The sequence below is a fragment of the Saimiri boliviensis genome, chromosome 2, assembly GCF_048565385.1.
Source record: "Saimiri boliviensis isolate mSaiBol1 chromosome 2, mSaiBol1.pri, whole genome shotgun sequence".
Classification (NCBI taxonomy): domain Eukaryota; kingdom Metazoa; phylum Chordata; class Mammalia; order Primates; family Cebidae; genus Saimiri; species Saimiri boliviensis.
This window is the reverse complement of record NC_133450.1, coordinates 67,542,697-67,570,267: the sequence shown is the minus strand read 5'-3', so window position 1 is coordinate 67,570,267 and position 27,571 is coordinate 67,542,697. Positions and strand designations below refer to the sequence as shown.

Sequence of the window (27,571 nt, the reverse complement as noted above, 5' to 3'; positions counted from 1 at the left end):
ATTTGCCTTGTTTTTACTTTATTTGATACAGTATTTATTTGGGCTTCTACAACTCAACTCTGATTATTTTTTGTAATAATTATTTTAAAGGAGTTTAAAAGCACCAGCTTTTTCGGGGAATTTAGGGAGTAAAAGGAATCTTTTCAGTTATATACAAAAATAAAACCTTAAAGTAAAACTTACTAAATACATGTTTGTATTCATTTGTTTTATGGTACCATTTTGCAGGGAAAAAAATGTTTCTAGCTTTGTTATTTAGTCTCCTGACCTGTTGGGTATAACCATAAATCTGTTTGTAATATCCTGAGTAGGGCTTTTTAGAGTTACTGTGTTTCCAGGAGTAAATATTTCTCTGTATCCCTTCTCCATGTGTTTATGCACATATTTAAAATAGTACCAGACTATCACCTGCTTAAAGTATCTCATTAGAATCCTGCCTCACAATAGCACTTAAATTCTTTTGCTTAGATTTGAGTCACAAGATCACACTTAGCTGTAAGGGAGGCAAGAAAATTGTTTTTAGCTGGGTACACTGTTGTCTGGAATAAAATTGGGATTTTCTTAAATGGAACAATGGGAACATTGATTCTATTTAGAAGCATAACTATATTGATTCTGTGTAGCTAATCTACTCTGTATAGGCAAGTACACTAAATAACTCTGTGAGTAAACATCACAAAGGAGTTCAGTGAATGTTCTTGCCACTGAAAGACACTCAATTTGTTGAAAGGGGAATCCTCAGTCAATGCCTCAGCTTATTATTAGAACTTGGCCATATTTTCTTTGTTTGGCACAATGTTTGCAACAAAAATTTCTAATTTTATAACTAGATGGGACGAAAACCAAATAAAATGGATGTTTTCTGGAGTGTTTGCTGCATTTTTTAATGTTTAAAATTTTTAATTTCAGTTTTTATGGGTACATAGCAGCTGTATGTATTTATGGGGTACATGAGATGTTTTGATACAGGCATACAATGTGTAACAATCACATCATGGAAAATGAGGTATCCATTCCCTCAATTATTTATCCTTTGTATTACAAACAATCCAATCCTACTCTTTTAGTTATTTTTAAATGTGCAATTATTATTGACCATAGTCACCATGTTGTACTATCGAATACTGGATCTTATTAATTATTTGTTTCTTTTGTGCCCATTAACCATCTCTAGCCTTTGCTGTATTTTGGCAGTATAGATATGGCCTTTACCTTCTATTTCTAAAGTGTCTTCCAGAATTAAGAACTGTTCCATATCAAGCTCTTTTTCATGCCTTTAGCTGACAGACTCTCTACTGATAGTTCAATAAATGTTAATACTAGATGTTAAAGTGGCATTGTTTTTATAATATGCATTTGAAATTCTGTTGGTTTTCAAACTTCTTGTAACAATAAATACTAAGTGATGATATTGTCTCTAAAGGCATTTAAGAAGCATTTTAAAAATAAGGCTGGGCACAGTGGCTCATGCGTATAATCACAACACTTTGGGATTGCTTGAGCCCAGGAGTTCGAGACCAACCTAGAGCAACATAGCAAAACCCTGTCTCTACAAAAAAAAAAAAAAAAAACAAAAAAAAAAAACAAAAATTAGCCAGGCAGGGTTGTGTTTGCCTGTAGTCCCAGCTACTCAGGAGGCTAAGGTTGGGGATTATCTGAGCCTGGGATCATACCACTGCATTCCAGCCTGGGTGACAGAGTGAGACCCTGTCCCCCCACTCTTGAAAAAAAGTATTTTTAGTTTCTAAGTTTGTAGATGTAGATTTCAGTGGTTATGTAACACTCTTAAGCAGAATGTGGCAATTCTTATAAATAAGTATGAGGAAGCTGTTTGTCATTGGGCATCATCCCATCAGTTAGTTACAAAAATGCCCCAGTAACTTAGTCAAGAACTTTAGTCTATATTCTTGTAAGCAGAAATGTTCTAAGAACTCGAAATAGTAGTTTATCTTTCAGCTGAACAAAATTATTTTCATAAAAATGTACTAATTTGTCCTATGTGAAAAGGAACTAAGAGATTAAAATTTAGAATTTGCTTTATTAAAGTTAGAATCCTAAAGTCTAGAAGTCTCCTTATTTTTATATTTAAAGGAGGAATGACTGAGGAATTCTAATTTCCAGTCTTAATGTAAGTGGTTTGAAATGCTTTACTCTCAAAAGGAAGTTACAGGGCTGGGCACAATGGCTCACACCTGTAATCCCAGCACTTTGGGAAACCAAGGCTGGCAGATTACATGAGGTCAGGAGTTCCTGACTAGCCTGGCCAACATGGGGAAATGCCATCTCTACTAAAAAAACAAAAAAATTTAAAAAATTTTTTTAAAATAAGCCTGGGTGTGGTGGTAGGCACCTGTAACCCTAGCAACTTGGGAGGCTGAGGCAGAGAGAATCGCTTGAACCTGGGAGGCAGAGGTTACCGTGAGCCGAGATCACACCATTGCACTCTACCCTGGGTGAAAGAGCATGACTCATCTCAGGGGGAAAAAAAAATCGGCTGGGCACAGTGGCTCACACCTGTAATCCCAGCACTTCGGGAGGCCAAGAGGGCTGGATCTCCTGAGGTCAGGAGTTTGAAACAGCCTGGCCAGCATGATGAAGTGCCATCTCTACTAAAAATTTAAAAAAAATTAGATGGGTATGGTGGTGCACACGTGTAATCCCATCTACTGGGGAGGCTGAGGCAGGAGAATCACTTCAACCCAAGAGCAGTGAGCTGAGATCACGCCATGGCACTCTAGTCTGGGCAACAGAGCAAGACTCTGAAAAATCAATAAATAGGCCAGACGCCATGGCTCATGCCTGTAATCCCAACATTTCAGGATGCCGAGGTGGGTGGATCACTTGAGGTCAGGAGTTTAAGACCAGCCTGGCCAACACAGTGAAACCCCGTCTCTACTGAAACTACAAAAATTAGCTGGGCATGGTGGTGGGTGCCTATAATCCCAGGTACTTGGGAGGCTGAGGCAGGAGAATCACTTGAACCTGGGAAGCAGAGGTTACAGTGAGCCGTTATCACACCATTGCATTCCAGCCTGGACAACAAGAGCAAAACTCTGTCTCAAAGAAATAAATATACAGAAAAAATTAGCCTGGCATGGTGATAGCACCTATAATCCCAGCTACTAGGGAGACTAAGGCAGGAGAATTGCTTGAGCCTGGGAAGCAGAGGTTGCAGTGGGCTGAGATCACGCCACTACACTCCAGCCTGGACAACAGAGCAAGACTCAGTCTCAAAAAAACAAACAAAAAAAGTTACAGAAAGCTGATTATTGGCTGGGCACAGTGGTGCATACCTGTAATCTCAGCACTTTGGGAGGCACAGGTGAGTGGATTGCTTGAGGCCGGGAGTTGAAGACCAGGCTGCACAACAGTGAGACCTTCATCTCTACCCCCAAAAAAAAAAAAAAGCCAGGCATGGTGGTACACACCTGTGGTCCCAGCTGCTCAAGAGGCTGAGGCAGGAAGATTGCTCGAGACCTGGAGGTTGAGGCTACAATTAGCCCTGACTGTACCACTGCAGTCCAGCCTAGGCAATAGTGCAAGACTCTGTCTCCAAAAAAGTAAAAATTTATTTCTCAATGAGAAAATGTGTTTCTATTATATAACTTCTTTTAAATTTAATTTCACTTGGTTGGCTGGAATTACAAATACAATCAGGATTTGAGACAGAAAGTAATGAGGGACTAAAATATGAGAGTTGTCATAGGAATGGAAGGAAGGGAGAAGGGTAAGACAAAGCAGAGATTGAATAAGTAGGGTTTAGCATCTTACGGGATATGAGAGTTTAGGGCAAAAAAAGTCATCAAAAGTTGTATACTGAAGATTTTAATGTCGAGAAAGAAACATGACAGGAAGGTTTGGAAGAGATTAACTTAGCTTTAGACTTGTTGCTTTTGAGACAATGAGAAAACCACGTATCAAGTCATTGCTTTTCTAAAGAGCATACTAAGATCCCCTTTAGACCTTTTTTCCTTTTTAAATCTTCTGACAAATACCTGTGGCCACTCCTTTCCTAACTGCCAACCCTACTTCATCCAATATTATGACTTGTACTTTTAGGGGATGTCTAAGAATCTTGAAAAAAGAAGAAAGGATTCAAACTAGAGTTTGCTAACTCCAGCCTTTCCCACTGCACCAAGAAAGTACCATGTCACATCATTATATATGATACCTATGTGGCTTTTTTTTAGAGGGTTTTTTTTTTTTTTAAATAGGGTCTTGCTTTGCTGCTCAGCTGGGCTCAAACTCCTGGGCTCAAGCAGTCCTCCTGCCTCAGCCTCCTGAGTAGCTGGGACTATAGGCACAGGCCACCACACCCAGCTTATATGGTATTTTTATCCAAGAAATCTAGTATTCTTACAAATAACCTTATTCCTAAACATCCCAATGTGCTTTGGATGTTTACAGTTTTGGTTATAAAATTCACTAGTGGCACAATTCAATATTGACCCCAAGGACGAGGAATATGTACCAAATGATAAGTTTCTCCATATGCACAGGGCAAATATTATGTATAATATTAACCAATACGTTTTTGCAGGTATTAAAAGTTTGATACACTCAGCATAGACAAGCCATACCAATAGAAAAAACTAACGTTCTATGCTTTAATTCAACAGGTAATTAGACTACCTTACTTAGTTATCCGTGTGTCATTAGGACCTGAATCATACTGAAAATTAGTGGTTTGTAGTTTCTGAGAATGTATGATCATTACATTGAAATACAATCTGTCTCAGGTGCACATTTTTCTATCGTGTGAAGTCAGCGATTATGAAATTTTAACGATCCTTTCTTATTTCCTTTTAGATTTTATGTTTACAATAAAAAGAAACGTCTTGTCAACACACCCTATGTGGATAACTCCTATAAATGGGCTGGTGGTGGATTTCTGTCTACAGTGGGTGACCTTCTGAAATTTGGGAATGCAATGCTGTACGGTTACCAAGTCGGGCTGTTTAAGAACTCCAATGAAAATCTTTTACCTGGATACCTCAAGCCAGAAACAATGGTTATGATGTGGACACCAGTCCCCAACACAGAGATGTCCTGGGATAAAGAGGGTAAATATGCAATGGCATGGGGTGTGGTGGAAAAGAAACAAACGTATGGTTCTTGTAGAAAGCAACGGCATTATGCTTCACATACTGGAGGGGCAGTGGGTGCCAGTAGCGTCCTGCTGGTCCTTCCTGAAGAACTGGATACAGAGACTCTAAATAACAAGGTTCCCCCAAGAGGAATCATTGTTTCTATCATATGTAACATGCAATCTGTTGGCCTCAATAGCACTGCTTTAAAGATTGCCCTTGAATTTGATAAAGACAGATTGGACTGATATCTTAACACTACAGGTGCAAAATGAGTTGTTTTGGTTTCTTTTTTTTAAAAAAATATTAATGTTCCAAAACATAAGAAATTTTTAAGAATACATTGGAAATAGAGTATAATTGAATGCAGACAATTATGTACCTCTAATTGCTTAATTTTGTAATGGTCTTTTATTGTAGAATTAGTTCTTTACACTCAGGGATGTAATTCTATTGTTTTTACTTTTTGAAAAAAGTGTTAACTCTTGAATAAAATATTCTGATAAAATATGTACTCTCTGTGTGTGTGATACAGAGAAAATCTCATTCAACAGGAGCCTCCAGATACCCAGGTTTTTTTTTTTTTCTTTTTTTGAGTTGGAGTCTTACTGTGCCGCCCAGCCTGGAGTGCAGCAGCATGATCTTGGCTCACTGCAACCTCTGCCTCCTGAGTTCAAGCGATTCTCCTGCCTCAGCCTCCTAAGTAGCTGGGATTACAGGTGCCCGCCACCTTGGCTGGGTAATTTTTCTATTTTTAGTAGAGACAGTGTTTCACCATGTTGGCCAGGCTGGTCTTGAACTTGACCTTAGGTGATCCGCCCACCTCAGCCTCCCAAAGTTCTGGGATTACAGGCGTGAACCACCGTGCCCAGCCCAAATATCCTTTTAATATGAGAACAGAAACAAAAGCATGAGAAATGGTATATTATCTACTACAGCTTAAAATAAACTTTCAGAGAAGGAATGGGGAAATCAGGAGCAATATAGTCTTGTGGGTCTGGCGCAGTCTCTAATGAGGTTGCAGATAAGGTGTCAGAGTCATCTAAAGAATGCTCCAGGGCTGTAAGAAATGCTTCCATGTGGCTTACTTGCATGACTGCTGGCAAGAGTCCGTCCTCTGGCTGGTGGTGGCAAGGGGGCTCAGTTTGTCACCACAAGGACCTCTCTGTAGGGCTGCTGGGGTGTCTTAATGTCATGGCAGTTGGCTTCCCGCAGAGTAAGTGATGAGACATAGAGAGTGCAAGGCAGAAGTCACTCTTTTATAAACTAGCCTCAAGTCACATATCGTCACATTTGCCATAGTCCGTGGGTTACATGGGACCGAATAAATGTGGAGAGATTGTATAGACTGTGAATATTAGGAGGTAGGAATCACTGGGAGTCAACTTGGAAGCTAGGTACCAGAGTCAGACCTCTGGTCCCCAATGATTTATGTCCTTCCCAGTGCAAAATACTCTTACCTCCTTTTAAATCCTCCAGAAGTTTCATCTTAGTATAGCATCAGCTCCAAGCCCAGTATCTTACCATCTAAATTGGGTCAGGTCCAAGTGTGAATGAGAGCTCCTCAGGAGGAGTTCCGTAGGTACAGCAACTCAAGTACAGTTTCTCTTGATCTTACAACGTGTGAACTTTAATTATTTGCTCCCCATATGTGTAACATACAATAGCACAGTAGATACAGGATAAGTGCTAGATACTCTCTTCAAAAAGTAGGGAAATGGAAGACATGCAGGAGACTGGCAATAATGAAATTCATTCAGACAGAGGTTGACAACTCTGATTAGTTAGTACTCAAGACTTCAGAATAATTCTTAGCTCTTGGCCATGTTCTCTGGGCTCTTAGTTCTGCCTTCCGATTATACTTTATTTTTTTAAGAGACAGGTATTCACCATTTTACCCAGGTGGGTCTCCAACTATTGGGCTCAAGTGCTCCACTCATCTCAGCCTCTCAACATGCTGGGATTATAGGCATGAGCCACTGTGCCCAGCCTCTGAGTTAAACGTTTTCTTTCTTCTTTCTCTTTTTCTTTCTTTTCCTTTTCTTTCTTTCTCTCTCTTTCTTCCTTTCCTTTCCTTTTCTTTCCTTTTCCTTTCCGTTACTCTTCACTCCTCTCTGTTCCTTCCCTCTCCGTTCCTCCCCTCCCCTCCTCTCCTCTCCTTTCCTTCCTTTTCTCTTTCTTTTGCTTTCTTTCTTTTTTTTTTTTTTTTTTTGAGACAGAGTTTCACTCTGTCTCCCAATCTGGAGTGCAGTGGCACAATCTCAACCCACTGCAGCCTCAGCCTCCTGGGTTCAAGCGATTCTTCCACCTCAGCCTCCCAAGTAGCTACAATTACAGGTGTGTGCCACCATGCCTGACTAATTTTTGTATTTTTAGTAGAGATGGGATTTCTCCACGTTGGCCAGGCTGGTCTCGAACTCCTGACCTCAGGTGATCCGCCCACTTCAGCCTCCCAAAGTGCTGGGATGAGCCACTATGCCTGGTTGCTTCCCTGTACTTTTTTTTTTTTTTTTTTTATGAAAGGTAGCATGTCTTTCTAGCTGAGTTGTTTTCTCAGTCTGCTTTCTGCTTGTAGAAGTTTGGAAGCCCAAAGGCATTTTTGTATTCTCTTTGTCCTTTCAATCTAAGTTAACAGTGGTTCTGCTAATAGAATATATTATTTATTTAATTTTTGAATTATTTTTTAGCAACCCTATTAACTGACAATATTTTAAAATGTTAAGGGTATCCTGTGAATCTTACTGGGGTTTATGCCAGTAGACAAAAGCCACACCAAAGTCCCTTCAGAATAACCCCTCTCTAACTTGGGGCTTGTCTGCTGAGACAATGGGAAGAACTACTTACAATAATGATCTAATGAACTGTATTGTTTTAATAGTTCTCTAAAGTGCCATGTTGGTTCATTTTGAAGTCTTGAGAAAGGATTGTATAGTCATGCCCTCAATTTCATCTTTAGAGTATGTTCTCCTGGAAGTGTCCTCAATTATATCTTTGTCTTGAAGCCATTTCTTAATTTTGGCATCACTTGCCATCTGAAAAGTCTGGGAATTTTTGAAACCCTCAATTATTAATTCTGTATTAATAGTTCTTCCTTTAGCTTATCTTTCTCTTGCATGTTAGTATAAGTGACAAGAATTAAGGAAGCACATTCAACACTGTATGGCTCTCTGCTCCCTCTCTTGCCCTGTGACATTCGAGCTCCCCCTTCTCTTTCTGCCAAGGTTGTAAGCTTCCTGAGGCCCTCATCAGAAGCAGATGCCAGCACCATGCTCCCATACAGCCTGCAGAACTGTAAGCCAAATAAACCTCTTTTTATAAATTACCCAGCCTTAGAATCAAAAAACAAAACAAACAAAAAAAACCACTGTGTATGGACATCCCATCAGCTAATCACCCAGTTCATTAGACACATTTTCTGTTTTCTGAGTTATTGCTGGTGACAATGTTGCTAAATTTTCTGCCAGTACAAAACAAGAATCCCCTCCTCTAATTGACAATAAGATTTCCCTTACTTTCCTTATGACTACACCTGCAGCCTCCTCAAAGGCCATACTTCTTAACAATTTCTGCAAGGATCTCCAGGTTTTCATTAACACCCTCCTCAAAGTCCTTCCAACTTCCATCTGCTGCTCTGTCCCAAATACACACACACACATATATAATTCAGATATAATTCACAGTCCATATGCCATAAAATTCTTTAAAATGTACAATTCAGTGGTTTTTAGTATATTCACAAGATTATGCACCCATTACTACTATCCAATTCATTTTCACTCCAAGAAGAAACCTCATACTCATTAGCATTTGCTCTCCATTCCTCTGTTCCTCCAGCCTCTGGCAATCAGCAAACTACTTTCTATCTCTTTGGATTTGCCTGTTATGAATGTTTCATAGAAGTGGAATCATACCATATCTGGCCTTCTGTGTCTGTAGTATAAAAGCCTGAGCTTTGGCCGGGCGCGGTGGCTCAAGCCTGTAATCCCAGCACTTTGGGAGGCCGAGGCGGGTGGATCACGAGGTCGAGAGATCGAGACCATCCTGGTCAACGTGGTGAAACCCCGTCTCTACTAAAAATACAAAAAAATTAGCTGGGCATGGTGGCGCGTGCCTGTAGTCCCAGCTACTCAGGAGGCTGAGGCAGGAGAATTGCTTGAACCCAGGAGGCGGAGGTTGTGGTGAGCCGAGATCGTGCCATTGCACTCCAGCCTGGGTAACAAGAGCGACACTCTGTCTCAAAAAAAAAAAAAAAAAAAAGCCTGAGCTTTTTCCCGTAGTATAATGTGTGTTACGTATCTATTACTGCATAAGAAATTACCCCAAAGCTTAGTGTCTCACAGTTTCTGTGTTTCAGAAACTGGGGGCAGCTCTGCTGGGTGTTTCTAGCTCAAGGTCTCCCATGAGTTTGCAGACAAGACGTAAGCAGGGGCTTCAGGCATCTGAGGGAAGGATCAACTGGGGCTAGAGAATCTGATTCCAAAATAATTCACCCATGTGGCTATAGGCACTTTGTGACTTGCTGGCTTTGGCCAAGAGGTTTCAGTTGCTCACCATGTGGCCCTCTCCATAGGTCTGCTTGTCTGTGCTATGGCTTCCCTTTAGAGCAGGGGATGGAAGATACAGACAAACACCTCAATGTCTTTTGTAATTCAGCCTTGGAAGTTATATGCCATTATTTATGCCAAATTGTGTTGGTTACAGAAACCAACCCTGATTTGATGTGGGAGAGGCCTGCACAAAGGACTGGATACCAGAAGGTGGGGATCACTGGGAGCCATTTTGGAGGCTGCAGTGTTAACATATTGGGGAATTCTGTTCCAACAGCCATAGATCATGTGTACTAGAGATTGCCAGTGTGCCACTGAACTCTGAAAAATTCAAAGAGAAATCAAAGTTTTTATACATTCTAATAAAAGAAGGGCTTTTCTATAATTCTCAGCCCTAAATGCGTTTCTTCACTTAATACTGTATACAAGTAAATAGAAAGATATCTCAGAGTTGGTTGAAGTAGAAAGAGAGCACCTCTCTAAAACAGTTCCGTTTCATCTCCTTATGTCTTTCTGACTTCTGATCTCTAGGTCCTGTATCCATGTTTGTCAAACTTTTCAATCCGTGCCCTTAGATAAACATAAAAATGTCATGCCTTTCTTTAATGTTATTTTAACATTAAATATTTAATGTTTCTTTCATGTTAATATGTTATTTAGAATTTATTTTTTTTTTAGAAATAGGATCTTGCTCTGGCATCCACGCTGGATGTGCAGTGATGATCATAACTCACTATAACCTCGAACCCCTGTGCTCAAGTGACCCTTACCATCTCGGCCTTCCAAAGTGCTGGGATTATAGGCAAGAGCCACTATGCCTGGCCACTCATTTGGAATTTTATTTTATTTTATTTTATTTTATTTTATTTTATTTTATTTATTTATTTATTTAGAGATAGGGTGTCACTCTGTCACCCAGGCTGGAGGGCAGTAGTGTAATCATGGCTCACTGCAGCCTTGACCTTCCAGGCTCAGGTGATCTTCCCACCTCAGCCTCTAGAGTAGCTAGAACTACAGGTGCATGCCACTATACCTGGGTAATTTTTTGCATTTTTTGTAGCAAAGGGGTTTCACCATGTTGTCCAGGCTGGTCTCAAACTCCTGTACTCAAGCAATCCTCCTGCCTCAGCCTCTAAAAGGGGCATGAGCCGCTGCACACAGCCACCAGTTATTTGACAGCTGCAATTTCCTCTCATTCCATTGTGCATACAACTTTGCAATGTGCTTTTGCTGCTTTTTCCATCCAAAGTTGGAGCTCTTTATCCACTCCCTCGAATCTGGTCTCACTTTATGTTTGTTTGTTTGTTTTGAGATGGTGTTTTGCTCTTGTTCCCCAGGCTGGAGTGCAATGGCACAATCTCAGCTCACTGCAACCTGTGCCTCCCAGGTTCAAGCGATTCTCCTGCCTCAGCCTCCTGAGTAGCTGGGATTATAAGCATGTGCCACCACGCCCGGCTAATTTCATATTTTTAGTAGAACAGAGTTTCTCCATGTTGGTCAGGCTGGTCTTAAACTCCTGACCTCAGGTGATCCACCTGCCTGAGCTTCCCAAAGTGCTGGGATTATAGGCGTGAGCCACTGTACCTGGCTGCTTTTTGACCCATTAAATGTGGTGGAAATAATGTTGTGCAAGTCCCACTGTATAGGCTTTAAGACGCCTTCAAGCTTTTGTCACCCTCTAAGAACACTACCCCAAGACTCCCATGTAAAGAAGCCAGACAAGCTTACTGGAGGATGGGAGGCCACATGGAGAGGAACAAAGATGCTCCAGCTAGCAGCTAGCACCAGCTGCCAGACTTGTGACTTGAGCCTCCAGGTAAAGGCGGCTACATGAGTGAACATGGGTGAAACCAACAGAGTAAGCAGCCAATACATATAATTATGAGAAATAGTAATAAGTCAATATTTTAAGCTATTCGATTTGGGGTTGACTTGTTTTGTAGCAAAAGTTAACATATCTATGCTCCAGTGTGGTGGTAAGGTGGGTAAATAACTTTAAGGGAAAAAACAGAACATGAAAATACTTGATGTTGAATAGACATACTGCTTTTCACTTAAAAACACACACACAAACTATGAACAGAACACTTACTGTGGGAAAGGCATTTTGCTAAGCACTTTGTATATGCTATCTCATTATATTTTCAACATAACTCTATTAAGTAGAAATATTATTTTTCCCAAGGTCATAAACCATCGGGTAGATCCTCTGAGGTCAGGAGTTCAAGATCAGGCTGGACAACATGGTGAAACACCATCTCTACAAAAAATACAAGAAATCAGCCAGGTGTGGTGGAAGGTGCCTGTAGTCCCAGCTACTCGGAAGGCTGAGGCCAGTGGGTCGCTTGAGCCAGGGAGGCAGAGGATGCAGTGAGCTGAGATTGTGCCACTGTCCTCCAGCCTAGGTAACAGAGCGAGACTCCACGTCAAAAAAAAAAAGTGAAAACATTCTAAATGTCTATCAACTGATGGATAAACGTTGTAGATTATTACACAGAATATTACTGTCAAAAAAGGAATGAAATACTGATTGATTGATATATGCAACATGGATAGCCCTTGAAAACATGATGCTAAGTGAAACATACAGAAGCCACATATTGTATGATTCCATTTATATGAAATAGCATTCTATATAAATATTGAAGAAAGACTGAGAAGCAGCAAATCCATGGAGACAAAAGTAGCTTAGTGGCTGCCAATGGCTGAGAGGAGGGAAGAAACAGAAGTGAGAGCTGATAGGTATGAAGTTTCTTTCTAAGGTGATGAAAATGGCCTGGTATTAGACAGTGGTGATGGTTGCACAACCTTGTAAATATACTAAAAACTATTGAATTTTACATCACAAAAAGTTGGATTTTATAGTTTCTGAATCATATCTCCAGAAAAATAAAATAAAAAGGAATTAGAACTTTATCAGATGACTTACAGGAACAACCAGACACAGAACCATTTGTCATCTCATCAGGCCAGAAGCCAAGAATTTCATTTTATTTTTAGCTATCTTTATGTAACTGGTTTTTTTTTCCATTAATGGAAAGCTTCCCTTAAAAATACATTTATATTAAATTTATGGAAGGTTTTCTTTAAAGATGTATTTACATTAAAATAAAGTCAATATAAATAATAGTATTTACAACATTCAGTATATAATAATGTATATGGCTGATCCTGAAGTTTGGGAAAGTTCTGGTGTCCTATTAAGCACTTTTAAAACCCAGTAATATCATCTAGATTAATAATAAAGTAAAAATGAATATACCATTCATTTCCCAATATCAAATAAATCCTTAGATGTGTTCTTTTTTTGAGACACAGCTTCACTCTGTCAACCAGGCTGGAGTGCAGTGGTGCAATTATGGCTCACTGCAACCTCTGCTCCTGGTTTCAAGTGATTCTCATGTCTCAGCCTCCCAAGTAGCTGGGACTACAGGTGGGTACCCTACACCCAGCTAATTTTTGTATTTTTAGCAGAGATGGGGTTTCACTATGTTGGACAGGCAGGTCTTGAACTCCTGACCACCAGTGATCTGCCCACCTCAGCCTCCCAAGCTGCTGGGATCATGGGCATGAACCACCGTGCCCAGCCCTTAGATGTGTTCTTTAAAATATAATCTTTTTTAAAAAAAATACTTCCAAGGGAATTTTCAGGGGTTTGTTAGATTAGTCCTCATCATAGGTTTGATTCCTTCTCATCAAAAGCAGTAATCTCCACTGGCTCTCCTTAGAACCAAGTTTCCTAAACTGCACAAGCTGAACTGCCTTGGAGTACCTCAGGAAAAACATTGACATGGACACATCTTTTGTATAAACTACTAGTTCCTGGTAATTCAGTTTTACTGTTATATGGCACTACATTCCCTTTGATGACATCCTATCTTTGTGAAGCTGGGTTTGGAGCCACTGCTACGACAAAAAGCACCATGTAAAAATCACTGTGGAAGAAATAGGACAGTGGTGTCCAATCAGATTCCAATTTTGAGAAAGTGCAGAGAGCCCAACAAGCACACATATTCCACTAGTAACTGTGATGATTTAAGGATGAGATAAAAATTATCACATCAGGCTGGGCACAGTGGCTCACACCTGTAATCCCAGCACTTTGGGAGGCCAGGGCAGATCACCTGAGGCCAGGAGTTTGATACAGTCTGGGCAACATAGCCAGAGCCTCATCTCTACAAAAAAATTAGATGGGTGTGGTGGCACATGCCTCAAGTCCCAGCTACTCAGGAGGCGGAGGTGGGAGCCTTGTTTGAGCCCAGGAGTTTGAGGTCACAATGAGCTATGATCCTCTAACCTGGGAAATAGAGCCAAGACGCTGTCTCTACTTTTTAAAATATCATCACATCACTTTTGTTCTTGTGTATAATTTTTTTCAAATGGCTACTAGAGTTTTTAGAACATAAGTTAATAAATGTAACTGTTAGGTATTTCTTTTAGCCAAGGGACAACCTGAAAAAAATTACTGAGATTCTAACGATGTCAGAAACAAAAAGTCTGAGAAATCTCTGGTCATCTACTTCCTCATACATTATATACACCCCAAACTCGACATCATTCTTCAGTTCTTGTGCAACAGTTCTCTGATATAAGCAGTATGTAAAACAGGCATCCCCAAACTTTTTACACAGGGGGCCAGTTCACTGTCCCTCAGACCGTTGGAAAGCCGCCACATACTGTGCTCCTCTCACTGACCACGAATGAAAGAGGTGCCCCTTCTTGAAGTGCGGCGGGGGGCCGGATAAATGGCCTTAGGGGGCTGCATGTGTAGTTTGGGGATGCCTGATGTAAGAGGATTAGTCACTCACATTAGAGGCCTACCTGTTGATAGAAACTGCCTGTTTTAAGGGCCTGCCATAAGGTAACAAATAGAAGCAGAGTAGAAACTGGACTATCTTCCTAGTCCAATGAGGAGTTGTATAGTGACTGAAAAGGGAAAGATACACTCCCCCTCTCAGCTCCGCAGGATCACTTCATAAACTATGAAAATGGCAATGAGGCACCAGAACCACTCAACGCACATCTGTAGTCAGGAGTGCTCACCTATCTGAGCCACAGAATTCAACACCATCTACTATCCCCAACCAGGACTTCTGCCAAGTAAATCGTACCACTCCTGATTTCTCCTCTCAAATTTTCTAACCCAAAAAGGAGCTTCCAATAAATAACTGAGACCCCAGCTAGCAGTTACTGTCCTAAATTATATAGCAGTACATTAAGGCCACATAAATCTAAGGCATTACATTGTGATGGTTACTATGTTGAATATTTTTTTTTGAAGCTATTATTTTTAATTATAAGTTCTGCAGTAAACATGAAGGATGTGCAAAATATTTATTTATTTATTTTTATTTATTATTTTTTTTAAGACAGAGTCTCTGTTGCCCAGGCTGAAGTGCAATGGTATGATCTTGGCTCACTGCAACCTCCACCTCCTGGGTTCAAGTAATGCTCCTGCCTCAGCCTCTGGAGTAGCTGGGACTACAGCATGTGCCATCACACATGGCTAATTTTTTATTTTTAGCAGAGATGGGGTTTCACCATGTTGGCCAGGCTGGTCTTGAACTCCTGACTTCAGGTGATCCACCCACCTCGGCCTCCCAAAGTGCTGACATTATAGGCGTGAGCTACTGCAACCGGCTGATATGTACTTCTATAAGATGTTTCCACAGGTACAACAGCAGAACTACATTTAGAATTCACAAATAATAGATTTTACATTTGTAGTCCTTTAACCCCATTCATAAATAATTTGGAAAAGGAATGAAAATAAAATATTTAGGGTTTCTACTCTTGAAAATGAGACACAAATTAGCCGGGCATGGTGGTGTGTGCCTGTAATCCCAGTTACTCAGAAGGCCACGGCAAGAGAATCACTTGAACCTGGGAGGCGGAGGTTCAAATTGCTTGAACCAGTGAGCCAAGATTGCACCACTGGACTCCAGCTTGGATGACAGAGCAAGACGCCGTCTCAAAAAAAAAAAAAAAAAGGAAAAAAAAATGAGACACAAACTAATCAGAATAAAGTTTGAAATGTTTAAACCAAACTGATATACACCATATATATAAATGTATGGCATACTCACATATATTTTAAAAAGAAAGAAAAAGAGGGGATTTGCCCATAATCAAAACTTTATTGAAAAACTGACACCAAAATAGGAGTTCACTGTTGTATATGTTACAAAACCAAATATAATTACATTATCTTGGTAGATTAATTAGAATTATGGAACTTATGATAAGGCTTTCTGTGAGATAACACAAATTCAGGAAGCTGTTTGGATCATTAGTGTTGCTTTCTTCTAAATGAACACCCTGCAAAGGAATCATGAGAATATATTAACCAAGTGCATTATACCTTTGCTAAACTTTTAATGACAAAAAGTACTTTTTCAGTAAAATACTGAAGGTTTAAGAATACTGGGGGTGTGGTGGTTCACGCCTGTAATCCCAGCACTTTGGAAGGCCAAGGCAGGCAGATCAGCCTGGCCAATATGGTGAAACCCTGTCTCTACTAAAAATCAAAATAAAAAAACAGGCCGGGCACGGTGGCTCAAGCCTGTAATCCCAGCACTTTGAGAGGCCGAGGCGGGTGGATCACGAGGTCGAGAGATCGAGACCATCCTGGTCAACATGTGAAACCCCGTCTCTACTAAAAATACAAAAAAACTAGCTGGGCGTGGTGGCGCGTGCCTGTAATCCCAGCTACTTAGGAGGCTGAGGCAGGAGAATTGCCTGACCCCAGGAGGCGGAGGTTGCGGTGAGCCGAGATCACGCCATTGCACTCCAGCCTGGGTAACAAGAGCGAAACTCCGTCTCAAAATAAATAAATAAATAAATAAACAATTATCCAGGCGTGGTGGCGAGTACCTGTAGTCCCAGCTACTCTGGAGGTTGAGGCAGAAGCATCACTTGAACCCAGCAGGTGGAGGTTGCAGTGAGTCAAGATCACGCCACTGCACTCCAGCCTGGACGACAGAGCAAGACTCCGTCTCAAAATAATAATATTTATAATATTGGATTAGGCTGGGCGTGGTGGCTCATGCCTATAATCCCAGCACTTTGGAAGGCCAAGGTGGGTGGATCACCTGAGGTCAAGAGTTCGGGACCAGCCTGGCCAACATGGTGAAATCCTGCCTCTACTATAAATACAAAAATTACCCAGGCATGGTGGCATATGCCTGTAATCCCAGCTACTTGGGAGGTTGAGGCAGGAGAATTGCTTGAACACAGGGGTAGGGAGGCAGAGGTTGCAAGGAGCTGAGATTGGGCCACTTCACTCTGGCCTGGATGAAAGAGTGAAACTCCATCTCAAAAAAAAAAAAAAAAAAAAAAAGATTAGCTGGGTGTGGTGGTGGGTGCCTGTAATCCCAGCTACTTGGGAGGCTGAGGCGGGAGAATCACTTGAACTCAGGAGGCAGAGGTTGCACTGAGCTGAGATTACACTCCAGCCTGGGTGACAAGAGCAAAACTCTGTCCCCAGAAAAGAATATTGGATTAATACTCATATACAGATTGTTTATCCTCCTGTACCAGAAATTTGCTATAATAAATCTGTTAGAGCTAAGTGTACTCTGGTATGACTGTAAGTGTCACTCCTGTTTCTCAAATGCCTGAATTCAACAGTGAAAATCAGTCAGAAGAGATACTCTTAATTTTTATGAAGTATTCTGAATAATTTTCTCAAGAAAATAATTTTGATTAGGGTTATTTTCAGATCTATTAGGAAAACTCTAGATCAGATGCACCCTTTAAACCATCTGTCAGCGTATGGGCATTACATTACAAAATCTCACAAGTATACTTAACAATACTCCTCTTAAAATATCATGTGCTGGCTGGGCACAGTGGCTCACGCCTTTATCTTAGCACTTTGGAAGGCTGAGGTGGGCAGATCACCAGGTCAAGAGATTAAGACCATCCCGGCTGACATAATAAAACCATGTCTCTACTAAAAATACAAAAATTAGCTGGATGCGGTGGCCCATGCCTATAGTCCCAGCTACTCAGGAAGCAGAGACAGGAGAATTGCTTCAACCCAGGAGGCAGAGGTTGCAGTGAGCCAAGATCGCACCACTGCACTCCAGCCTGGCGGCAGAGCGAGACTCTGTCTCAAAAAAATTAAAATTAAAATTAAAAAATCATGTGCTGACTTCATATTTAGATCTCACCAGGTCATACCAAATAGATCTCGGATTTGCTGCCAATCCACTTCAACTATTCCAGTGACAACATGGAACTTACAGCTCCCCAAAATATCACAAGCAAATTTCTAACATCATTATGGAATTGTAAATTTACAAGTATTACTATGGAAACTATATACATAATTTTTTTTCTTACTGCACTAAAGTGAAAGGAATTAAAATTAGGTTTTTATATTAATCATTGCAGTTGCTCATAAAAATAAAACCTCTGGCATTTTAATTAGCTATCTGTTGTTTAGCTGGCAATGATTTAAAAAAAACTATTATATGTACTAAAACCATATGGAACAAAATTTAGTAAGAGAAATTTAAAAATTCTATATGGTTTAAAAAATCCGTATGTCCTATAACATGTATTCTTTTGTTTCTATTTTGATTTCTTTAATTTATTCCAAGTTAAGCAAACTAAGTGAATGAATATAAAAGAACTAGGTGTTCTAAACTAAGAAAAATAATAGTGGAGTTTATTGCAAGGGCAAGAGTATAAACATATCCAGTTGAACAGGGCATTCTTTACTAAGAGCACGCAATGAAAGAGAAAAGCTGTTTTGGTAATCATTAAGATTTCTTTAAACTTTTCAGTGAAGATGGAGACATTTATAATCATAAAATCTCATCACTGGGTTGGAAAATGCCAAATGATATACCTTCTGTGAGTCTGGCCTTTCCTCCCGTAGGCTGGCACAATACTGTTGAACAACCTACACAAAGAACCACTGTCTGAGCATGGCTGAAAACCGTGGTGATCTTGTAGCAACCTAAAAAAAAAAAAGGCAATGTTAAAAGTGAAAAGCAGAACACCACCTATTCAACATTTGTGGTAATATGTAAAAAAAAATTAAGAACTTTAGCACTATGAAACAGCAAGCCACATGTGTAACATAAACTCTTCTAGCAGTGACACAAAATTGAAAAAAAGTAAAAATAATAATATACTTTACTGAACTCGGTATTTCCAAAATATTATCATTTCAACATGTAATCAATGTATTTTTTTTCCCGTGCTACATCTGCAAAATCCAGCGAGTGAAGAGTAAAGAACACTCCTATTTTGACTATTCACCTTTTGATTACCCACCAAGTGCTCAGTAGCCACATTGAGCTAATAGCCATTGTATTGGGCAGCACAGCTTTAGACTGAAGAATCAACAGACGTTTCCTTGTATCATGAAATAGAAACTGATCACCTGAACAGCTTAAAGACTAAGTGAAATAGCCTATCTCCTTTGAATGCCTGCTTTCACTTATCCTCAAATATTTCTACAATGGTTTTAATTAGTACATTTATTATGAAAATGTCCCTGACATTTCCAATTCTGTAATCCCACTTCTACTCAACAGAGGGTTCTAAAGCATCTAAACTATACACACCACACTAGCAATTTCTACAGAAATTTTCCTTTGTAAAAGAATTAAGATTTGAAATTTTACCTGGACATTTTACATCCATAAAGTAAGAATTTGGACTTTGCACTAGGCGTTTCTTTTTATGTTTTTTCTTTTCCTCTTCCAAGGACGGATGTAATAAATCTCTAGCCAGCTGAATAAAGAAGCATATCATTAGTAGGAGTCGTTTTAAACCACAATGCGGGCACATTTAACCAAACGTGAAATATACATGAAAAAAAAAAAAAAAAAAAAAAAAAAAACAGGAATAACCGTCATCCTCAGCAGAAGCAATATTTCAGATGGTAAACTTGTTTTTCGAAACCTGTTAATAACTTTCATCAATACTTTTCTCATAATACTTGTGCTCTCCAAGTCTCTATCAAAGGGCTTTCTGGCGATCAGCAAACATATGGTAAGGCAAACTCCGTCCTTCCTTACTCCATCGCGTAATAAACTGTTCAGTGCAAACCGTGTGAGGTCGAGGTGCTAAGTAAAGAAACTGACCCCACTGTGGACTCGCTTAGAGCAGAAACTGCTGAAGTAGACCAGAGAACGCCAACTCCCGGGTGATTTTTGCTCCCGGGGCTCAACAGCTGATCTGACAGGAATTCTGGCTGGGGCGTGACGGTACTTGACAGAATTAATATTAAAGCAACAACGAAGGCAGTTTTGAAAAAAGAAAAACAAGTAGGAAATCGATTCCGAAAGAAGGCAGAGGGGGCGAGAAACACCAGCACTAGGAAAGCAAAAAGACCCAACAGGGGCACCCACCAAAAAACAAGAGGGCTCATAGGCTACCCAGAGAGCAGTGATCCCCAACCCCCGCCCCGGCCCCCGCCTGCTGATCGCAGCCCACGCCCCTGCAGGGCCAGCCGCGCCGCGCTGACCGGGCAAGTCACTACATGCCCGCCACGCGCGAAGACGCTGAGTGACGGGAGCCGCCTCGCCACTCTCGGACCCTGCAGGCCGGAGAAGCCCCCAGATTCATCCGCCCCCTATGCTCCTTGGTAGAGAAGCCCAAAACAAGCCCGGACCCTAATGTAAACAACTCACAGGCATGTTGATCCTCTCGCGAGCCCAGTCCTTCCAGACCTCTCAGCCGACACCGCTAACAATCCGCACGCGATCTGCGCTCGGCATCAACTTCCGGCATAGAGGCGACTGGGAGGAGCGGCGGGGCGGGCCTGTCCGCTCTAGGCCCTCCTCTCAGTGGTAGAGCGGGGGACGCTCAAGCCAAGTCTGCTGGTCCAGGGTGCAGGGAGGACAGGGGAATGGGGCGCATTCGAGGATGCCGAGTCCCGTGGGTCTAACGAGTTCGTCGGCGAGAGCCGTGCGCTCTGCGATGCCTGAGGCCAGGATCTGGCTGGGGAGCTGCGTCGGGCTTAGGCCGTAGCGAGGGAGCGCCCGCGGCCACCCTGGCCGGCGCAACCCCGGAACCCGGCGGGCCGCTCTCGAGGTGGGCACAACGGGCGATGCCACTATTCTCTTCTTCTGTGTATTAAAAAATACAGCATTATTAGCCATTAATATGTGCCAGAGAGATGAAAGAGGCCCGTATCCTTTTGGCTTCCCTTTTCAAGGCGCAGCTTTCCAAGTTCTCTGCGGGGTGTGGCTGTACCTTAGGTTTGTTTCTTTCTGAAAAAAAAAAAAAAAAAAAAAAGTTTTTAAAACAGCACCAGTTGGCTGCTGTGCCTCGTTCACTCACAGACCCACCCCTTCCTGCCTTCTGAGGGTTACAAGCACTTTGCAGAATGGGCAACTCGGGGGCCCGAGAAAGGCGAATGTCACTGATAACCGAACATGAATCTTAATCATTATTATTATTATTATTATTATTATTATTATTCGAGACAAGGTCTCGCTTGCTCTGTTGCCCAGGCTGGAATGCAGTGGTGCCATCACAGCTCACTCAGCCTCAACCTCCTGGGCTCAAGCGATTCTCTGAATCAGCCTCCTGAATACCTGGGACCACGGGATCGCCCCACTATTCTAACTTTTTGTAGAGACCGTGCTGCTGTATTGCCCAGGCTGGTCTCCAGCTCCTATGCTCAAGCAGTCCTCTCACCTCGGCCTCCCAAGTAGTTGGGACCACAGGCACGTCCCACCACGCTCTATTTTTGAGGAGGAAACTCTAAGCTTGAGAGACAAGTGTCATGGACGACTGAAAGGCAAGAAACCAGAAAGACACTTGACCAGAAAATTGGACAAACAGGATTTTTTTTTTTCTTTTTTAGCACTGTCTGTTGCCCAGGCTGGAGTGCAATGGTGCCATCTTGGCTCACTGCAACCTCCGCCTCCCGAGTTCATGCAATTCTCCTGCCTCAGCCTCCCAAGTAGTTGAGATTACAGGAGCCTACCACCATGGCCGGCTACTTTTTGTGTTTTTCGTAGAGAGGAGGATTTCACTATGTTGGCCAGGCTGGTTAGAACTCCTGACCTCAAGTGGTCTGCCTGCCTCGGCCTCCCAAAGTGCTGGGATTACAGGCGTGAGCCATCGCGTCTGGCCCTAACTGGATGTTCTTAATCACCTTGTCTTTGCAAAAAGGACAAATGTATAATATACATTTTGGGAAATGCAGAAAAGTAGAAGAAAATTTACCATCCGGAGATAAAGATTTTTAACTTTTGACCTATATTCTTGCCAATATTTTTTACTCCCTTGGATATAGGTTTATTTGGGGTTTTGATTTAACCTAACTGGGATCATCACCTGCATAATCTTTTGTAGACTTGAGTTTTCCTCCCACTTACTATAAAATAAGCATTTCTCGGTATCACCACATATTCTTTTTTTTTTTTTTTTTTTTTTTTTTTTTTTTTTTTTTTTTAAATCAAGGCCTTACTGTGTTGCCCAGGCTGGAGTACAGTGGCACCGTCTCCAAGTCAAGGTCACTGCAGCCTTGACCTCCAGGGCTCAAGCAGTACTCCCATCTCAGCCTCTTGAGTAGTTGGGACAGCAGGTGCAAGCCACCACGCCTGGCTAATTTTTGTATTTTTTGTAGAGATGGGATTTCGCCATGTTGCCCAGGCTGGAGTCTACATTATGCTTCTTAATGGGCATATAGCATTTTTCTCTGACTGTATATATCTTCATTTCAGTCATACACTAAATTGGGTTTGGGTTTTAAAATACTTGATATTTAAAAATTCATAAAATATTGGTAAATATTAAATATTTTCATGCAGATAAGCGTATAGAATAATATAATTGTATACGCAGAATAATGGGCCCCCAAAGACATCAATGTCCTAATCCTCAGAACTTGCAGTTACCTGGCAAGTGGAATGAAGGTTGCTGATTAGCTAACTTAATCTAGAAAGACCATCCTGGGTTATCTGTGTAGGCCCAGTGTGATCCCAAGGGTTCTTAAAAGTGAAAGAGGAAGACAGGAGAGAAAGAGATGTGGTAATGGAAGAAGGTCTGAGATGTGCTATGTTAATGGCTTGTAGATGGAAGAGGGCCATGAGCCAAGAAATGTGGGCAGCCTCTAGAAGCTGGGAAAGGCAAGAAATGGACTATCTCCTGGATCCCCCAAAGAGAGAATCTCAACTTTAGCCCGGTAAGACCTGGCTCAGACTTCTATCTGGACTGTAAGATAATAAATTTGTGTTGTTTTAAGTCATTACACTTATGGTAATTGGTTACAGCAACAATAGAAAACTAATGCAATAATGAAGACTCATGTACCCACTATCTAGCTCTGTCAAACCTTAACATTCAATACTCCCTCCCAGCAACTTTTCTTTTTTCTTTTTCTTTTTTTTTTAAGACGGAGTCTCACTCTGTCACCAGGCTGGAGTGCAGTGGCACAATCTTGGCTCACTGCAACCTCTACCTCCTGGGTTCAAGCGATTCTCCTGCCTCAGCCTCCCAAGCAGCTGGGACTACAGGCACGTGCCACCAGGCTCAGCTAATTTTTTGTATTTTTAGTAGACACGGGGTTTTACCATGTTGACCAGGATGGTCTCGATATCTTGACCTCTTGAACCACCCACCTCTGCCTCCCAAAGTGCTGGGATTACAGGCGTGACACCACATCCGGCCAACTTTTCATTATTAATGCTATAATAAACATTCTTTTTTTTAATTTTTTTTTTTTTTAGGCAGATTATTGATCTGTCACCCAGGCTAGAATCAGTGGCAGGATCTTGGCTCACTGCAACTTCCTCCTCCCACATTCAGGTAATTCTCTGGCCTCAACCTCCAGAGTAGCTGAGACTACAGGCTCCTGCCACCATGCCCAGCTAATTTTTGTATTTTTAGTAGAGACGGGAGTTTCACCATATTAGCCAGGCTGGTATCGAACTCCTGACCTCATGATCCACCTGCCTCGTGATCTGCCCGCCTGGCTTCCCAAAGTGCTGGGATTATAGGCATGTGCCACCATGCCTGGCCCAAGTTAAAGTTGGTAACATAAACTGCCAAATTACCCTCCACAAAAGCAAAACCAATTTATATTTCAGATATAAATGTATGGGAATGTTCCTTTCTTTGCACCCTTGACAATACTGAATATTGTGTTTTTCCCTATCTCAATCCAGAAGAACTATTGTTTTGAACTAGTATTTTGTCATATTTCATTGTAGTAATTAATATTTTCCATATGCTTACTGGCCATTAGCATTTTTCTATAAGGATGGTCATCTATTCTTTATTATTTTATTTTATTTTTTAGTAAAGGAATAAAGAATGGCTGCTGCATAGGCAAAGCAGCCTATTCTTTATCCTTTTAAATTAAGGATATTAAATATTGATCATATATGTTGCAAATATTTTTCCCAACCTTATTCGTATTTTTTAATGTTATTGTCTTTTGTTTTCTTGTGTTTTTGAAACAGGGTCTTGCTCTACTGCCCAGGCTAGAGTGCAGGGGTGCAATCATGGCTCACTGCAGCATCAAACTCCCAGCCTCAAGCAATCCTCCTGCCTCTGCCTCTCAGATTGCTGGGATTACACTGTGCCCCTCTGTGCCCTGCCGAATTTTATTTCTCGATGATTTGTTTTAATCATGCAGAAGTTTGTTTTGGTTTTTTTTTGTTTGTTTGTTTTTTTGAGATGGAGTTTCACTCTTGTTACCCAGGCTGGAGTGCAATGGCGCGATCTCAGCTCACCGCAACCTCCGCCTCCTGGGTTCAGGCAATTCTCCTGCCTCAGCCTCCTGAGTAGCTGGGATTATAGGCACGCGCCACTGTGCCCAGCTAATTTTTTGCATTTTTAGTAGAGATGGAGTTTTACCATGTTGACCAGGATGGTCTTGATCTCTTGACCTTGTGATCCACCCGCCTCAGCCTCCCAAAGTACTGGGATTACAGGCTTGAGCCACTGTGCCCAGCCCATGCAGAAGTTCTTAATGTTATGTATTCACGTATACAAGTACACACGTATTTCAAATCCATTGCTTTTTTCGTTTTTGCTGTTGTGTTTAGAGAGGCCTTGGTCACCATACAATTAACTGAGTATTTGCCCTTGCTTTCTTCTAGTTCTTTTGCTGTAATATTTATTCTTTAACTTTTTAATTAAGTTGAAATTTATTTTGGCACTTCATATATCATAGGTCTTAGAACAATTTCTGATTCTTAGGCCTATTTAAGGCTTCAGTTCTTGTTAACCAGTGCCTGGTATGATGGTGTCAAAACCCTCCAGCCTCTGAGACACTCAGAGGCAGCCTGAGAAATAAAATGTTCAAGGTCAAGAAGACCTGGACTCAAATTACAACTCTGCCTTCTCCTCCTCTGAAGCTCAATTTCTCCTAAAATGTTTTCAGGCCCCTGCACTGACTGACAGCAGATGCAGGACCCTGGAGTCCCTTTGCCTTGGCAGCCTGCTCTCTAGGATCCTGCAGAAGAAGCTCCCACCTGGCTTTCCAAAGAACTATAAAGCACCAGTCAAAATCCTGTTTACTTTCCTGAAAACCCTCCAGCTGGTCTAGCTGGCCAGGTCTAAGGTGCCACTGAAACCTCTTATTTGGCACTGGCTCCTTTCACCTTAGAAAGGTGTGGCCATCTCTACTCCCATCTCCTTTTACCAACTTCTTTTTTTTTAGATGGAATTCCAGGCTGGAGTACAGTGGCCCGATCTCAGCTCACTATAACCTCCGCCTCCTGGGTTCAAGTGATTCTTGTGCCTCAGCCTCCCAAGTAGCTGGGATTACAGGTAGGTGCCACCACGCCTGGATAATTTTCGTCTTTTTAGTAGAGACGGGGGTTTCACCATGTTGGCCAGGCTGGTCTTGGACTCCTGACCTCAAGTGATTCACCTACCTCAGCCTCCCAAAGTCCTGGGATTACAGGTGTGAGCCACTGTGCCCAGCCTCCCTTTACCAGCTTCTGATCCTGGGAAGGCACACAGGTGTTTGAATAGGCTAAGCCAGGAACCCAACCAGTGCTAAATTTCAGACCCCAAGAGCTGCTCTAAATAAATCAGATTCCCAGCTTTCCCCTGGACTCAAGTTTTTTATGCCTATGCCCTTTTTCCAGAAAGATGATCAAGGGTTTAGTTTAGTTTTGCTTTTAAGAAATTCAGGCTGGGCGCAGTGGCTCACACCTATAATCCCAGCACTTTGGGAGGCCAAGGCGGGTGGATGATTTGAGGTCAGGAGTTCAAGACCAGCTTGGCCAACATGAGACCTCATCTTTACTAAAAATGCAAAAATTAGCCAGGTGTCATGATGTGTGCCTGTAATCCCAGCTACTCAGGAGGCAAGGTAGAAGAATTGCTTGAATTCCGTCTCAAAAAAAAAAAAAAAAAAAAAAAAAAAATTCACTTTGAGCTGGAGATCCTAAAGATAACTTTTTTTTTTTTTTTTTTTTTTGAGTCAAGGTGTCACTATGTCACTCACACTGGAGTGCAGTTATGTGAAAATAGGTCACTTCAGCCTTAACTTGCTGGGCTCAAGAGATCCCACCTCAGCCTCCAGAGTACCTGAGACCATAGTTGTATAGTTGTGTACCACCATACTTGACCAATTTTTTTTAGTTTTGTAGAGACAGGGTTTCACCATGTTGCCCAGGCTGAAGATAACTTTTCTCTTTCTTTCTTTTTTTGAGATGGAATTTCACTCTGTCGCCCAGACTGGAGTGCAGTGGCATGATCTTGGCTCACTGCAACCTCCACCTCCCAGGTTCAAGCAATTCTCCTGCCTCACCCTCCCAAGTAGCTGGGACTGGCATGTGCCACCATGCCCAGGCTAATTTTTATATTTTTAGTAGAGACTGGTTTCACCATGTTGATCAGGCTGGTCTCGAACTCCTGACCTCAGGTGATCTGCCCACCTTAGCCTCCCAAAGTGCTGGTATTATAGGCATGAACTACCACACCACACCTAGCCTAAAGATAACTTTTCATACCCTTGCCTTTCTAAGTATTTTTCTGAGATGCTCCAAGAAATCTGTGTCATCAGCAAACTATAATAAGACTGCATTATTTTTTCTCTTCCTTCTATTGTCCACCTGTTGGCAGTTATTAAAGTGCTGTGGCTCATTCTCAACACATTCCTGAAATCAGCAACAACTTCTGCAAGTCCGTCTTTTCTGCATACCGGTTCTCCAATAGGATCACAGCCATGGCCCCCAAAGTGCCAACTGTAGAGTTGCAATCTATCTGTTATTCGTGAGGATATTTCATGAAACTCTTTTCAGTCATCGTTTTTGAGTGGCCATCTGTGATCTGCCAGGACCCTGACACAAGGATCCCCTGTCAGGATGTGGTCCTCTTTTAGCCTAGAAAGCTTTGCAGTTGGGGTCCATCTGCTCCACAGTCATCAATCAAACAGATCATTGCAGAAACATCTTTTGTCCCTGCCTGTGGGACCATTCAATTTTAACAGGCTGTGGCTCCTCCTGTTCTTTCTTTCTCTCTCTCTCTTGCTTGCTTTCTTTCTGATAGAGTTTTGCTTTTGTTGCCCAGACTGGAGTACAATGACATGATCTCGACTCACTGCAACTTCCGCCTCCTGGGTTCAAGCAATTATCCTGCCTCAGCCTCCCAAGTAGCTGCGATTACAGGTGCCAACTACCATGGCTGGCTAATTTTTGTATTTTTAGTAGAGATGGGGTTTCACCATATTGGCCAGGCTGGTCTCAAACTCCTGACCTCAGATGATCTGTCTGCCTCAGCATCCCAGAGTGTTGGGATTACAGGCGTGAGTCACTACACCGGGCCCGGCTCGGCTCCTCCTGTTCTATGCTTGAAATGGACGTGGGAATCCTAAAGGAGACAGCCTATATTCCTAGCCATGTAGATCCTTGCCACTCTGTGGACCAGAGGCATTGGTATCACCTACAAACTTTTTGGAAATAGAGACTCTCAGGCTCCGCCTCTGACCTACTGAGTCAGAAT

The 27,571-nt window shown here is 41.8% G+C and overlaps 2 protein-coding genes across 7 annotated transcripts in view; one reads left to right on the top strand and one right to left on the bottom strand.

Annotated features, from left to right (window-relative positions):
* Positions 1-25,382, top strand: part of LACTB (lactamase beta) — a 40,205-nt gene extending 14,823 nt beyond the window's left edge. Inside the window, exons 6-9 of one of the 6 annotated variants that reach the window (XM_074393509.1) lie at positions 4,810-5,063; positions 8,309-8,378; positions 22,684-22,793; positions 25,278-25,382. In XM_074393509.1, coding sequence (XP_074249610.1) covers positions 4,810-5,063; positions 8,309-8,378; positions 22,684-22,789 — 430 coding nt within the window. In that variant the 3' untranslated portion in view covers positions 22,790-22,793; positions 25,278-25,382. Of the gene's footprint in view, positions 1-4,809; positions 5,598-8,308; positions 8,379-9,788; positions 19,386-22,683; positions 22,794-24,072; positions 24,282-25,277 lie in introns of those variants that run through there. The other 5 variants (XM_074393510.1, XM_074393512.1, XM_074393511.1 and 2 more) reach the window with 5 other exon arrangements.
* Positions 15,752-20,405, bottom strand: RPS27L (ribosomal protein S27 like). Its single transcript, XM_039468920.2, has 4 exons — positions 20,287-20,405; positions 19,276-19,384; positions 18,492-18,602; positions 15,752-15,952 (listed from the first exon to the last, which is right to left on the bottom strand). The coding sequence occupies exons 1-4, from the start codon at positions 20,290-20,292 to the stop codon at positions 15,924-15,926; spliced, it is 255 nt and encodes an 84-aa protein (XP_039324854.1). The 5' UTR covers positions 20,293-20,405; the 3' UTR covers positions 15,752-15,923.
* Positions 25,383-27,571: the final 2,189 nt, after the last annotated feature.